The 15,487-nt window shown below is 38.2% G+C and overlaps 1 protein-coding gene across 8 annotated transcripts in view; it reads left to right on the top strand.

The window, feature by feature from the left end:
- The window catches only part of tpst1 (tyrosylprotein sulfotransferase 1), a 73,873-nt gene that overhangs the window by 35,517 nt on the left and 22,869 nt on the right, over positions 1 to 15,487 (top strand). For all 8 annotated transcript variants that reach the window (XM_048556978.1, XM_048556982.1, XM_048556979.1 and 5 more), the window contains one exon: positions 10,179 to 10,229. In XM_048556978.1, coding sequence (XP_048412935.1) covers positions 10,179 to 10,229 — 51 coding nt within the window. The remainder of the gene's footprint in view (positions 1 to 10,178; positions 10,230 to 15,487) is intronic.

Genomic DNA, 15,487 nt, shown 5'->3' with positions numbered 1-15,487 from the left:
TTTCCTATACTTTCTCATAGGAATATAACTCATTCAAGGCTAAAGAGCCTATGCAAATCTTAATGCCCATCTGATTTTGGACACACAAGTTTGTAGAGATACTCTTGGAAATGAGTAGTTCAAAGAGTATCCTGTCTGCGTAGATAGCTAGTATGTTTCCTTCTGCTTGTTTACAAAATTGAAGGTAGCCTTGTGCTGTGGGTTTGTAATTAGTCACAGTATAAAGGATACTTTCTTTGATTTCCAGGAATAGATAGGTGGTGTTTTTCAAATCTACTGGAGCTTCAACTTCTCGTGTACTATTAATGTCTTCCTGTGGGCTCCTATAGAATGCTATGTTAATCTGAAAATGCACTTGTGAACTCAAGCTACTAATGATTGTAGAACAAATCATTTTCAAGAGAAAATCTGCTGAAGGTGGAGTAATTGCCCTTCTGCACTTCTATCCTTTGGACTTCGTCATCTTTTCATTCGTCATTCTTTAATTTTACTTTGGCTTGTTGGCTATTGTACTTTATTTGGAGTGATTTGTGCTTTGTGCACTGGAGGAATGGTTGTTGGTGGTGGTGGGCTGCAGAATTCAGTATTCAAATTGTCCAAAACATGTTGAACTCTGGCCCTCAGTTCAGATCAGTAAGAAAATGCTCATTGTAGTTTTGTGGTTTACAATTATGATTAGTGCACCTTGATTTGCATACTATTGCACGATATTTCACAGACTGTTGGTTGTGTTGATCTGCTAAGTGATTCTTGCTGGAAAGGTACAAAGAATGCATTTTGTTTTGTATTAGTTTGCAAACTGATTCAAGTTAGTTGAACATTGATTTTGCAATGTAACTGTAGAATAATAACTCTTGATATAACTACTTTTTTTCTGTTTTTCTACATAATCTTGTTCCTCGGCATCATACCAGAACACTACCCTCCTTGTTACCCTGCAAAAATTGACTAAAAAGCCATATTTTCTGACAGTATAGGTAAAATTTTTATACTAATGGCATTAACAGAGTTTTGAAGGCCAAACTACATTGATGTGTCAATGTTGTTATTTAATTTAGCTTCCCGTGCTGCTTTACCTTGTGTTTCAAACCAATGCTGACACCTCCCAATTGAGATATTGTCTGGATTTTCCCTGGTTTGTAGGGGTCTTCATGAACAATGTCCATGAGGTTGCTTGCTCTTATCTCTAAGGCTCATCCATCTCATTTATTGTAACATTCCTTCACTTGCAATTGTACAGTGTATGTTCTCCAATACAGTTCTTCATTGTAGACTGGTATTTTCTCTCTCACTGTCAAAGCCACGTAGTCAGTTACATCATTCCGATTTTATATGAATCTCATTCTCCCACAACACCTCTAAGTTTCTCTGTGCTTGGTCTATGTTATTCAAGTAGTTTATTTTTGTTTACTTAGTGTTTGTAATCATTACATCATTATTACTAATACCGCTGTTATCACCATTTTCTTCATCTTTTCTCTCCATTTCCCCCAAGCCTGAATGCAAACGTATGTTTGGACTGAAGTTGAGTTTTAAAACTGGTACATCCATTTTTTTTATAACCTCCTCATTGACCATTCAACTGGCGATTATGTATTATTCAGCGTTGCTCTGCAACAGTATTTCCAGTCTGGACCCTTCACAGTCCTGATTGCTGTCTCCGCCTCTCAGTTTGATTAAGGGTGGAGTGGAGAACCTGTCCCACAGTTGATGCCTGTTTCCAAAGTGGTTGTCTGAAATTCTCATCCATGAAATGTTTGATACTAATTTTAGGAAGCAGTGCATTTCAAAGATCACTTTTTGTGCTGTGATCTGTGATTCTGAATGAAGTCTTGCCACTTCGATCCATCTTGATTGTTGTGCTTTTGTTGTCCATTTTATCGTATCTAGGTGTCCCCATGGACTTTCTGGGGAATTTCAGTATAGCCATTTCATGGTCGTAAACCAATAAGTCTGAGACTGTTGTAGAGTGTTCATTCTGTTTGTAGTATCTTTTAAGTTCTTGGTCTTTTGGATGATATTTAAACCATGCAGGCTGTTTTTTTTTTACTCATTTAACATGACGAGGGCGTCACTAGTTAGGCAGTATTTATGGCCCATCCCCTAATTGCCCAGAATGTAGTTGAGCCTACCACATTGTTTTAGGTCTGGAGCCAGACCAGGTAAGGATGGCAGTTTCCTTCTGTAAAAGACATTAGTGAACCAGATAGATTTTTCCAGCAATTGGCAATGGATTCATAGTTGTTATTACATTCTTAATTCCAGATATTTTTATTGAATTCAAATTTCACCATATGTTATGATGGGATTTGAACCCGGGTCCTCTCAAAGTTAGCTGGTTCAACAGTCCTGCGATAATTATAGTAGCCCATTGCCTCCCCTTCTCACTCTCTTCTTGTTATATTTCTGAGCTGCAGAAATTTGTCTGAATTTATCCCCTCGCTATTGGTTTTAGCTGCAGAATAATACTTTCTACTCTACAAGAATTCAATGCACTGCTGCCCTCGAGTGTCCCTGTTGTTACTTGCACTTTGCCCAGAACATAGGCTGATGAGATACAATTATAGTAGTCAAAGTCTGAATCTTTGTATGGTAGAGACATTTTTAAGACTTCTCTTAATCCCAAAAGTGTTCCCATAGACTTGTGACCTACCTTGACCTAGAATTTCACTTCCTTTGCACATTCCTATGTAAGTACAAATCTTCCTTTTCATTGGTTGCATACCCATGTTTAGTCTCCGTTAAAGTTCTTCCAGTATTCATTCAAATATGTATTGCTATTTATCCTGTGGGTGTTGAATGTCATACTACTATTGTGAATAAGGCTGGATTGTAATCTGCTAGAGCATTAATAGAGGTAACTTTTAATCTTTTCAAGAGCTGCAGTCTGTTTCTGATTCCAATCGAAGTTCAGTACGGCTAAGGTGGAGATAAACTGTCCAATCTGCATTACCATTTGTAAGAAGCACCGTACATCATAAATGGATATTCCTTGCGTGGATTCATTATGATGTGTTGTTTTTAAATATTATAGTTCTAGAAATGTAATCATCATTCTAAGGAATTAGTGTTTCTTATTTAAGCAAGATCTGCATTCTGCAGTGTTGTTAGCATATCACTAACCTGATCTGTTCCTTCTCTTTGCCACGTACTAGGATACCATCTCGTAAAACAAATTGTTTGCTGTTTCTCTTCTAGATTTGAGACGTTGGTATGGACTGTTGAAGCAATACTACCCAAAGAGTTGGATAAATGTAGTCAAAATCGTTGATTCTCAGTTTAATGGTTTCTGTCAGAACCTGTTGTTGTCATCCTGTTTTGTGAAAAATGATGCCAATTTCACCAAATTGTTCATTATCAATGAAACTGAATGCATTTCCCCCCTCGGTCCTTTGTATAAACAAATGAGATCCACACAGTCTCAGTTTGTCTTGGGAGCAGTCATTAGCCCTGAGCACCTTTATGTCGATTCTGTCCCTTGTGACATAACCCTGCTTTCAATCATGCTGTTCACCTGAGATCTTACCTTTTTCCATTAAAGGGTAATGAATTTTCTGTGCAAGCAGATGGGTATAACATCTTATTGCAGAGTAATGTAATACTTCTGCTTCAATTTGTCCGGGCCTTTAAATAGCTTTGGAAATTCTTGCTGAAATTCTGTCCCATTTTCATTCTGAAGTGTTGTATCCAGACACAGCTAGGTGAATGTATATATTTCTGATCAACAATGAGATATTCTGATTCCTTTAATGTATCCAGTGTTTCACTGATATTTTGTGACAGAGCTTCATGGTGATTTGTCTGCATGCTTGATGATCTGTACTTCCTGGACCTTGGAGTTTTATGTTCCCTGGTCTGACTTCAACTGTAACAAACTCTCAACCGATATGGAGATAGTTGTTCCTGTGTTGAGTTTAAATTCTCTCTCTCTTAGTCTTATACCTTCAAGTTAATTGTGCAGAATCTGTTTTAATTCTGACCTACCTTGAACCTTTTGTTCTGGATCTTCAACTACTTGAATTGTTTTCTTGTTTTACAATTTCCATTTCTGTGGAAATCTTTCTTCTGCGGGACCTTTTCTGTGTTTTTCAGGCAATGTCAGTGTTGTTAACTTGCAATGTTTTCTAGTTTCTCAACTGGTCACAGTTTTAAAGTATACAGCTCCCAGCTGGATATTTGTTTTTGTGATTCTGTTTGCAGTTATACTTTGTGTAAGCTAATATGGTGGATTATGTTGATTCTTTCTTTCTCTTGCTGCTGTTTGGCAAACTTTCGGGAGGGTGATAATACCAATGTTGGGCCTATCCGTGAACTGTGTTGAAAGAATTTCCAGTGTAGATCTTTGACAGGACAACTTTGGGTGCTGATATTTGCTTGCGTAGTGAACTGCATTGCTTGTTACCAGTATTAACTTTGCCTTGGACTAAAGAATGTCTGAAATTCTCATCCCTTTCATTAGCTACTATGTGGCCTCTAATTGATTCTTCAATGCACAGTACTTGCAGCATCCTGATGAATGATATAAAGCTGTTCAAAAGACTTCTGTTGATACTCTTATGCTGAGACTGCTGATTTGAATCTCATATATTCTATCGGTGACTTTCTTGAATTTTGTGTCAAATAGTTTAATCAGTGCAGAATGCTGGAGAGTGCTTTGTTCCATGTTTTGCCTTTCAAGAACATCGCCAGCAAGTGGACCGATTATCATATAAAAATGTTGACTCCTATGCTTTAAGCCTTAAGCTCTTCTACAGCAGTGGAACTGTGACTTCTAGAGCTTGCTCAACTAGTGTTGTTTCAGGCCTTCTGGACTATCAAATCATTGGCATAATGGTTAGGTCTTTATCAAGGCTACCATTCATACTGTCAAAGCTGACTGATCTGAGTGAGCATTCAGTTTTTTTCCCTCTTTAGTGTCAAGGTGTTTTGATAGCTTTTCCTCAACAGTGTGTGGCTGGTCTGTGGCTAAGCTTTGAAGTCTTCCAAGATTGAATTTCCTGCTCTTTCTCCAGCATTTTATTTTTGCCTGTCTTTGGAACTTTCCTTCTTCAATTTTGTTCTTGGATACTGTTTTAATTTCAGATCCTGGCTCTGGATCTTAGCTGTCTCCTAGCTTTTTCTTGTGTTTTAGGCCATTACTGCTACCTCTAGAGATACTGGTCAGGAGTATCTTGGGTTGAGTGGGTATATACACATGCTGTCTTTGAAGTTATTTCTTCTTCATCCCTAAGTAAGGCTATTAACCTCCTTACGTATTAGAGTATTCCTTAATTTACTTCTGTGCATAGTATGTTCAGCTCTCCAGAGCAGTGTCGAGGAGCTGTTCATTCTTCTAATATTTGTTTTTTTTCTCTTTCTCACACTCGCATGCACACACAAACTCTCACTCTCTGTCGCACACGCACGCTCCCTCCCTCTCCCTCTTCCCCCTCTCGCTCACTGTCTGTGACCAACCCCAACCTTGCCTTGGTTCACTGGTGGTGCAGTTGTCAATCCAAGTTTTTATTACCTCTAGACTTGCCTACTTCACTGTGCCCCTAGCCAGCCTCCCATGGTCTGTCCAAAATTATGTTCATTTCTTAAATGGTACCTAGTCCTGTTCACCCTTCAACCTGTTTCGTTAACCTACATCAGTTCATGATTAAACAACACCTGAGTAGGGAGAGGAGGAGAAAGAGTGAGAGCAGAGTCAAGAGTGCTCAAAATTTGAGCAAATGCTTGCTCAAAATTTCTAATCTGCTTCCTATCTAGGGAACTGATAGCATAATGGTTATGTAACTGGATTAGCAATCTGTAGCCCTGGACCTGTTCTCTGGAAAATTGAATTCAAATGGCCTTCCCTCCAAATAGGATCAAGAAAAAGAGTTGTTCGCTTATAATTAGTGTTCCGACCTGTTCTCAATTCCACTAGAGAACAAAGCAGTTTACCTGCATGTAACAAAATCTGAACAATGTTTAAGTTTAAACTGATAAGTGGCAAGTATCATTTGTACCACGAAAATGTCAAGTAATTACTGTCCAGAACAAGAGAATCTAACCGTCTGACTTTCAATGGAATTACTATCACTGAATCCCACTGTGTCAACATCCAGGAGTTATAATTGACCAAAAACTTAGCTGGACCAACCAATATATCTAAGTGCTCATAGCTAAAAGAGCAGGCCATTGGCTGTGAAATCTGCAGTGAGGAACTTCCCTCCTGACTCTCCAAAGCCTGTTCACTTACCTACAAGGCATAAGGCAGGAATGCAATAGAATACTCTCCACTTGCTTGGATGGGCACCAATAACACTTGAGAAACACAACACCATTCAGGACAAAGTAGACCATTTGATTGACACTCCATCCAACACCTTAAACATTAATTCCCTCCCTACCAACACTGTGGTAGCAGTATGCACCACCTGGAAGTTGTGTTGCAGCAATGGCTAAAGATGCATAGGAATGCTACCATTTTTACATTCTTCAAGCTATGTACTGTCCTGACTTGTTAATATATTTGTTCTTTCTCTGTTGCTGAGTCAAACTCCATAATTCTTCCCTCCACATGCCACGTTGCCTACGATAATTCAAGAAGGCAACTCACCACCATGTTTTATGGTAATTTGGTAGAGGGATGAGCAGCAAGTGCTGGCCTTGCAGTGACACCTACGTCCAGTGATGGAATTTTAAATACAAGTATTCTAGTTTTTCACACATGTCTGTCTATCTCAAACCTTTCATACCAGTATATTATTTTAATATTTCACAACAATCTTTTGAAGGTATAGTGATAGAAAGTAGGGCAGGAGGAGGTTCATGTAAAGCACAACTACTGGCAGGTACCGGCTGAATAGCCTGATTCTATGATGTATATTGATTTAGGTACAGCTTACCACCTCAAAAGTGATACTGGTGTGTTTAGGCCTTGTAATCACCAATTATGGCAATTGTTCCACTGTATATATGAGATTTGTGCCATCCTGTTGGATGTGTCTGCTGCTTCCTTGAAATGTACATTTTTGGAAAGCATTGATTTATGTTTTTCCCTCCATTAACGCAATTATAATTTATTGATTTCTTTACAAAAACTGCACTTATATACTTCGATTTTGACAATAGATTTAACATTTTTGTGCGTTGATTTGTGAAATTTTATGCTTTGTAAGGACTTTGGGGATACATCCAAAGCAGTTGGAAGAGGTTCATTGTTAGCATTAGCTATCTCCTAACATTGATTTTTTTCATGATGAGTTGGTGATTAAATTTCTGTTTTTGCATCATTTATTTCTTTACTGGCTGGCAAACCAGGAGTAGAACATCTGCTTTTAGAATGGAGGGATCAATTGAGTGATAAAATATGGATTTTTTTCCCCGAAGAATGACTACCCTTCAGGTTTTGCTTTACCAAATTTGGCTAGATTATTATTGAAGCATTTTCAAAATACATTAATATGCTGGAGATCAGTAATATAAGTAAATTGCATTTCCACATTCCTTTACAAAAAATGCCCAGTGTCTTAACTTTAATTTTTGAATAAGATGAAGGCTGCATTACTCGTTGGAGACACTCCAACTAGACTGGAACTTGGATTGGAGAACGCCTAGTGGCTTAACCATTAAAGATAGTGGATCACTAAGTTATACAGAGAGCCTCAGATTTGATTCTTCAGTTCCAAATGGGATTCCAGGTGTTAGTGTTGACCATTGACTGCTGGTCTAAGGAGGCTGAACACTTCCTTGTTTCCTATTAGGATTGCTATCCAATAGTGTGTTTGAAGTTCAGCTGAGGAATATATGGCTGACATTAATCTTCCATAGTTCTAATAACTTGTCAGTGCTCAGTGCTTTTAAACTTGCCTGCAAACAAATGTCCAGGGAGTAGCAGTTAGCCGGCACTAGTTCGTTTAGAAAACGTTGATCCTATATTGTGGTAACTTGTATTTTGTTGTTGATATCAATTTTGCTCTTTTTAGCTGTGTTTGCAATTGGTAATTGGTAGTGCCAGTTATTGCTTGCATTAGTGAGCGATTACGAAGCATAAGTTGGGCTCTTGTGGCTCGGTGATCGTGTCCCTTCCAATGAGCCTGGAAACCCATGTTCAAGTCCAGCATGCTCCAGACGTTGTAGTAACATTTGTACAGGTTGATTAGAATGCATCTACATTATGCAGGTAATCATACCTTATCAGTAGTATACAGCTGAGATAACTGAAATAGTTAGACTCAGTATGATATACAGCTCATGTTTTCATAATCTATTGGAATGGCAAATTATGCAAGAATTAATTCCCTGATGTAACATTTTCCTGCAATAACTGTAATCTAGATCATTGAGCAGGAGAGGTTAACTTTGTCACTGCGTAGATGGCCCAAAACCTAAACTGAAAGTTACTCTGAAACAAAATGATTAAAATCAATTATTTTAGCTATCTCACTGAAAAGTTTATTTAGTTTTGTGTTAATGCTACGTTTTTGTGATCAAAGTAAGAGATATCAGAGACTTTTATATTTACCAGTTTATACAAGAGAACAATTCAAAGGGAGACTATTTGTTTGATATGCATATAAATAGATCTGTGGTGTTCTAATATATACTGATCACCCGTTTGCTGGTGATTATTGTGGCACAAACCATATTGCAAGTTAATTTTTTGAAATGCTTGGCAAATGTGTGCTTTCATTCAAGTAATTCCCTCTTAAAGCTCAAATTTAATTCTATACAAAATATAATGCCAAACCATTTGCATTGTGCAATTTTAAAATCAAACCAAGGTAGTTGTAGAAAAGAAGTTCAGAACTTGCAAAGTTTTTTTTACACAGGACTAATGAGCCAACATACAATTTACATGGTAAAATGTATTGTTGATTAGGGAAGGAGAACCTCTTACAAGGAAAAAAATTGTCTCAACAGCATTGTTTTTTTTGTTTCCAAAAAGAAAATTGTAATCATGTATTTGGGAAAATTATATCCCAAAAATGTGCCGTCCTGCAGCTATGCTGGAGATATTTAGTGCAAGAGCACAATATTGTGGATACTGGGAATCTGAAATATTAAAAAAAAACAGAAAATGTTAGAGGTTTGATAACATTTGTTAACATTTCGTATTGATGACCACAGATATGATACTTTGCATTATTTTTCAAAGTGTAGAGCCACAAGGGATTAGATTAAAGTTAGATGAATACATTTGTGATATACCTCAGCCATGAAATTATAGAATGGTGGAACAGACTTGAGTCCTGTCCTTTCGTTGCTAGGTATTTATTGTGGTTGTTCCTTTTCTGCAAGTCGTTGTAGTTCATGAGTGAAAGCATTTTAAACATTCAACTTTAAATCTTATTTAAGTATTAGCTAAATAATACACCCTGTTATTATTGTACACCTCACATTACACTGCTTTAAAATCTAAAATTGAATTAACAGTATTAAAATTTAAGTTTAAATTTTTTGTGGAGTTAAAGATAAAAGGGATATACTTTTCCTAAAGAGATAGTAGGAACTGCAGATGCTGGAGAATCTGAGATAATAAGGTGTAGAGCTGAATGAACATAGCAGGCCAAGGAGCATCAGAGGAGCAGGAACGCTGATGTTTCGGGCCTCGACCCTTCTTCAGAAGAAGGGTCTTCTTTCTGAAGCAGGGTCAAGGCCTGAAATGTCAGCCTTCCTGCTCCTCTGATGCTGCTTGGCCTGCTGTGCTCATTCAGCTCTACACGTTATACTTTTCCTAATATCAGCGATAATGGGAACTGCAGATGCTGGAGAATCCAAGATAACCAAGTGTGAAGCTGGATGAACACAGCAGGCCAAGCCACATCTCAGGAGCACAAACAGCATCTCATGCTCTCTGATGAAGGGTCGAGGCCTGAAACGTCAGCTTTTGTGCTCCTGAGATACTGCTTGGCCTGCTGTGTTCATCCAGCTTCACACTTGGTTACCTTGACTTTTCCTAATATGTTTAATTTTGAATTTTAAATTGTTTTTGCACTTCATGCTTTTAGTTTCACTGTATTTACTCATCTTTCTGGTCTTATTTCTTCCTTGGGTTTCTGTCACAGGCCCAATGTTCTTATTTTCACTCTCCTCCCCATGAAGAGAAGTGACAATGTTAATGAAGTAAAGTTCAGAATGTACTGCCTAGGATGGTCTTATTTGAGGAAATGTAATATATGCTAAAATAAACTCATTTCTTTTCCCAGGTACTCAAAGGTGACTTTCAACTACCTGCAATTCTGAAAGATCTGCCACAGGTACAGTATTAGGTTGCTTCATGTCAACTGGATTTGCAGTGATATTTTGGGTTGTTTAAATTTGTTACTGCTTCTGAGTCTATGCTTAAAGTCACAGTGGCAAAGTTAGCCAAACAGCAAATGTGACAGAATCTGGGAAAATAATTGATCAGAAAGAGGTGACCGGTTTGCATGCTTCAGTTAGCCTCATTGCATTTTGTATATAGAATTGTAAAATGCATGATTCCTGATATTTGCATACAGACCTCTGTCAAGAATGTTCAGGAAGAGGAACAAGTAAGCAACCAAAGAAATGGCAAATTTTTTGAAAGTACTGACTATGCTATAATGATACAAAGATACAAAGGATGTGATTGCAATACAGAGAGTGCAGAGAAGATTCATCAGGATGTTGTCTGGGCTGGAGCCTTAGTAGGGTGGTCAGTAACAGTTTTAAGATAAGGAGCAGGAGGTTTGAAGAGGATTTCAGGATCCAATTTTTCACCTAACTTGTCCATGCTAACCAGATATCCTAAATTAATCTAGTCCCATTTGTCAGCATTTGCCCCATATCCCTCTAAACCCTTCCTATTCATTTATCCATCCAGATGCCTTTTAAATATCGTAATTATACCAGCCTCCTCCTCTTCCTCTGGCAGTTCATTCCATGCGTCTACCATCTTCTGTGTGGGGGGAAAAAGTTGCCCCTTAGGTCCCTTTTAAATCTTTCCCTTCTCACCTGAAACCTATGTCCTCTTGTTTTGGACTTACCTATCCTTGGAAAAAACCTTGACTATTCACCAATTCCATATCCCTCATCATGATTTTAACCTGTACAACGTCACCCCTCACACTTTGACATTCCAGGGAAAATAGTCATTGCCTATTCAGCCTCTCCCTATAGCTCTAACCCTCCAAACCTGGCAAAATATTTTTAATTTTTTTCCAAACCTATTCAAGTTTCACAACAGCACGGAGACCACAACTGAATGCAATATTCCAAATGTGGTCTAACTAATGTCCTGTACAGCTGCAACTGGTGTACTCAGTGCACTGACAAATAACGGCAGGTAAATCAGGGTTCCTGCTGGATAATTGATAACTGCCCTGGACAGTGTGGGTTGAAGGACTTATTTGCAGCTGCAAAAGTTGTACCGCTTCATTCCTGTCTTGTCTAGATTACAAAGACGAAAAAGTTAATAAATAGAATCAATGAACGTAATGGAACACACCTAAAAGGTAGGGACAATAAAAATCAATTGAATCCCGGTGAGAAAATTGAATGAAAAATTAGACTAAAAGTTGGGCTTCCATAGATGAATAGTATTAAATCAAATTTAATCTTTAATAAATTCAATACTTAAGGAGCAGGCATTTTTCAAAAAAAAGATCAGGACGACTATAAGGAATTTGGAAAATCCACAGTACCGAGGATGAAAACGACACAGAATATGCAGACGGCGCAGCACTGAGCCAAAAATAAAGTTCATTTTATTTGAAACAAAATTAATAGCATAGTCAACATCCGGATTATGACAGACAGGTAGAAAATATTTCTCAATTTTCAAAGGCCTGGCGGTTGTCAACAAAATTTGATACGAGATCATAAGTGCAATTAGGATAAATGATTTACACCTTTTGTCGAAGACGGCTTTTTAGGAACATTTTAAATGAAGCCGAGGATTATGAATAGAATTCCAGACTTTAGGGACTAGGCAGTTAAAGACAACGCTGCCAATCGTCGCACGGGAGAAATCTGGGATTCGCAAATGAGTTGAGACCATGGAGGGACAGAATGGAGCGAGACAGGAAAATCATTCTCCGACATGTTCCCATCTCCTCACGGTTCGCTAAGAAGCGGCGTCAATGTGGTGACGAGCACTTCCCGGAACAGGCAGGAAATACATGAAGGTATTGCACCTGACGCTGCTGCATGTGCAAAGTGTCAGGTAACGGGCGCATGGAATATGGGAGGTTGGAGCTAACGAATGAGAAATCAACTGCTTTAAAATACAAGCAGGTGGCAAGCTTGAGGTCCTGTAACCTTTTAGAGACGGCACTAAAGAATACTGCTGGTGATGAGACAAGAGCACATGTTGACTTCAGCATTTTCGTTTCCCAAGTTTTTCAGCTCGGGTTCTGTGCTCACCTACAGCATTCTCGTTGCATACGAAGTTTGGGTCCATGTATCAACTTCATAATTTGATTATTGTTCCTAATCAGACTGAACCCAAAAATTATTTAAGTGGTGGACCTTGTACGGTCATAGTGCCCTATTTCTGGGCCAGATGAACTGCTCTGTTCTCACCTCAGAATATGCTAGCCGCCAGGTTTGTCATTATGTCCAAGAATTTTATTTGTGTAAGAATTTTATTTTAAAAATCATTAGAAAAGTTCTGGCCACAATAATGTTATCAGAGTTCAAAGATCTATCAGATAGCATCATCTCAATTCCTTAATATTTTTAATCTTATCCTTTTTGCCACTTAGATATTTGCATTTATTTTCTTTACATTTATTTATTTATAATTTTTTGTTTCCTTTTAATTCCAATCTTTTTAAATACCCCTTGTCAGCTGTTCTACTCTAATTTGTTGTTTTAAATGTTCTATGTTTCATGTTGTTTTCTTTTATAGCATTGGTCCTAGATTTATTATGTATCTCCAAGTTGCAATCAATACATGTAGAGTTGTCCATCTTTTATGTATTTGGTAATTGTTTTTCTTTCCAATCAAGTAGCTTTGCTGTTTACTTTTTCCTGTCATCACCTCCAGCTCTGTTTCCTCAGCTGAATTCAAAGTGCATCAATCTGGGAAGTACATATGATAAAAGGTCCTGTTCTTCGCAATAAGATTACTTTTCCTCCTGCTTGTCTTTGGATAATTAAAACCAGATAGCATTGTGGTCCTATTATTCCTGTTGTATTATTTTTATTACTCTTCCTTTGGCTCATTTCCACACTCCTGTGACCCAAAACACATTTCCCAAGAGAAACATTTCCCTCGTTTGATTTCAGTTTTGAGCTATATTACATATGTTTAATGTTATAGTTAATATATTTTAGGGATCTGGATTATTGGTATTAGAAATCAAATTTTAAATGTAAAATTTGGATATTTAAAAATGAAAAGATATCTTTGTGTTTACATGATAATGCTAGGGTAATAAAAGTGAGAATCCTAAAGTTGTAGGTGTTCTTACTTGCTAAGGAACTGGAAACTGTAGGCATTCCTGTAAAAAAGATAACTTGTTAATATTTCCCAGAATTGAGGAAAACTTTGGAAGTAGTTAATATGCCTTTTTATCTGGGAGTTGGCTGTGTGAGTCACATTGGGTGGCCCTTAGTGCAATTCTTTGAATTCCAGAGATAAATTCAAACACAGTTAGTGCATAGCCAGGAGGCAAGACTAGTTAATGTTGGAAATGGAGCTAAGAGACTGTGTCAGTGTTGGATCTTCTGTAGCTTATAGGGTCCTTCGAAGACTAGAGATAAAATCACACCCATGTCTGTTAGATTTCGGGTGTTCATGACCATGGTTACCTGATAGAGGCAGTTGACTGTTTGTGAGGAATTTCTGATAATGGGAACTGCAGATGCTGGAGAACCCAAGATAATAAAATGTGAGGCTGGATGTGCCTCACGTTTTATTATTTTGTAAGGAATTTCTGATGGTTTATTAAATTTGTTGACAAGCAGCAATTTGGATAAGATTTGCTCGTTCATGGGATTATGTAACCCTTGACAGTTGAAGATGGTTAGATAATACCAAAGGACATAGAATAGAATCATAGAATCCCTACAGTGTGGAAACAGGCCCTTCGGCCCAACAACTCCACACCAAACGTCAGTGCAACCCATCTCCCTATAACCCACCTCAGCTACGTATCTGTGAACGCTGTGCGAAATTTAGCGTGGCCAATCCACCTAACCTGCACATTCTTTGGACTGTTGGAGGAAACCTATGCAGACACGGAGAGAATGTGCAAACTCCACACAGACCGATACCCGAGGCTGGAATTGACCCTGGTTCCCTGGTGCTATGAGGCAGCAGTGCTAATCACTATGCCACTGTGCTGCCCCTAAAAATTGCCCAGCTTTCACAAGGTGCACCACAAACAATCCTGGTAGCGATGGGATTTGAAACTCAACATGTTAGCATTTGGCACTGATCACATTAAACTTGTCAAGACAACATTCCACTATCTACTTAAAGTACTAAGGAACTCCTCCCTGTATCTCTCCTGCTGTATCTTCCATCTGAAGAAAACAGTTCTCCTGAGAATTACCACTTACGAGGACTGCCCAATGAGAACTGCTGTCTGACCCGAGTACCTATGGACCATGTTAATCATCTATTTGAATTCTTGGACACATAACAGGTACTCATAATGCCAGAATCAATGTTCTCTACTTACCAATCTTCATTCGAAGATGAGTTGTCATGTTTTTCTCAGAACAACACTTGTTTTCCCAAACACTGCATTGATAATAAGCTAAATATGGTTCCTTATGACCTTACTGATCCTGGTGATTCTTGTTACCGTATTTGCTATAACTGCAATTAATTGAGATCTCATGTTATGCAGAGGAAAATTCAGTTTCAACAAAACACCACTTGCCAATGCACCTGAAGTAGAATAGATGCTATACTTTTTTTCAAGATACTGCCAAAGAGAGGGAGCTGACATTCAAAATTACAATTGGAAAGGGGAAACACCATTCACAGAGGTAATGAGAACTGCAGATGCTGGAGAATCCAAGATAACAGTGTGTAGCTGGATGAACACAGCAGGCCAAGCAGCATCTCAGGAGCACAAAAGCTGACGTTTCGGGCCTAGACCCTTCAACACCGTTGACAGATTTGTTTATCTGAAGGAAGAAACATCAGCAATCCACAATAAAATAAAGTTAACCTTATTGCAGTTGAAGTTCTTAATGTAGTCGTTGTGGTTACAGTTTGCGACTATAGCAGTTATTAGAAAGTAAGTGTTTTACAATGATGTAAGTCACCTGTGGTAGTGTCAGGAAGCATGCTGGAGCAATGGAATCCAAAGTCCTTAGGGAGATTTTTTTAAAAAAGAGGGTTACATAGTCAGAAGGTAATGGAAGGATGCCCACAAAATCTTGTATGTTGGTGAATAGCTAGAACACTAAAGAGAAATCCGTGAACTCCAGACAGCAATGAGTTGGCCCCAGGACAAATGAAAATACCTTAAAAATGTCATAGGATAAGGGACCTCTTGGAGAGAAGTAGAAAAAAGAGTTGAGTTTATGGCAT

This window comes from Stegostoma tigrinum, chromosome 27 (assembly GCF_030684315.1).
Source record: "Stegostoma tigrinum isolate sSteTig4 chromosome 27, sSteTig4.hap1, whole genome shotgun sequence".
Lineage (NCBI taxonomy): Eukaryota > Metazoa > Chordata > Chondrichthyes > Orectolobiformes > Stegostomatidae > Stegostoma > Stegostoma tigrinum.
This window is presented reverse-complemented; position numbering and strand designations above follow the sequence as displayed.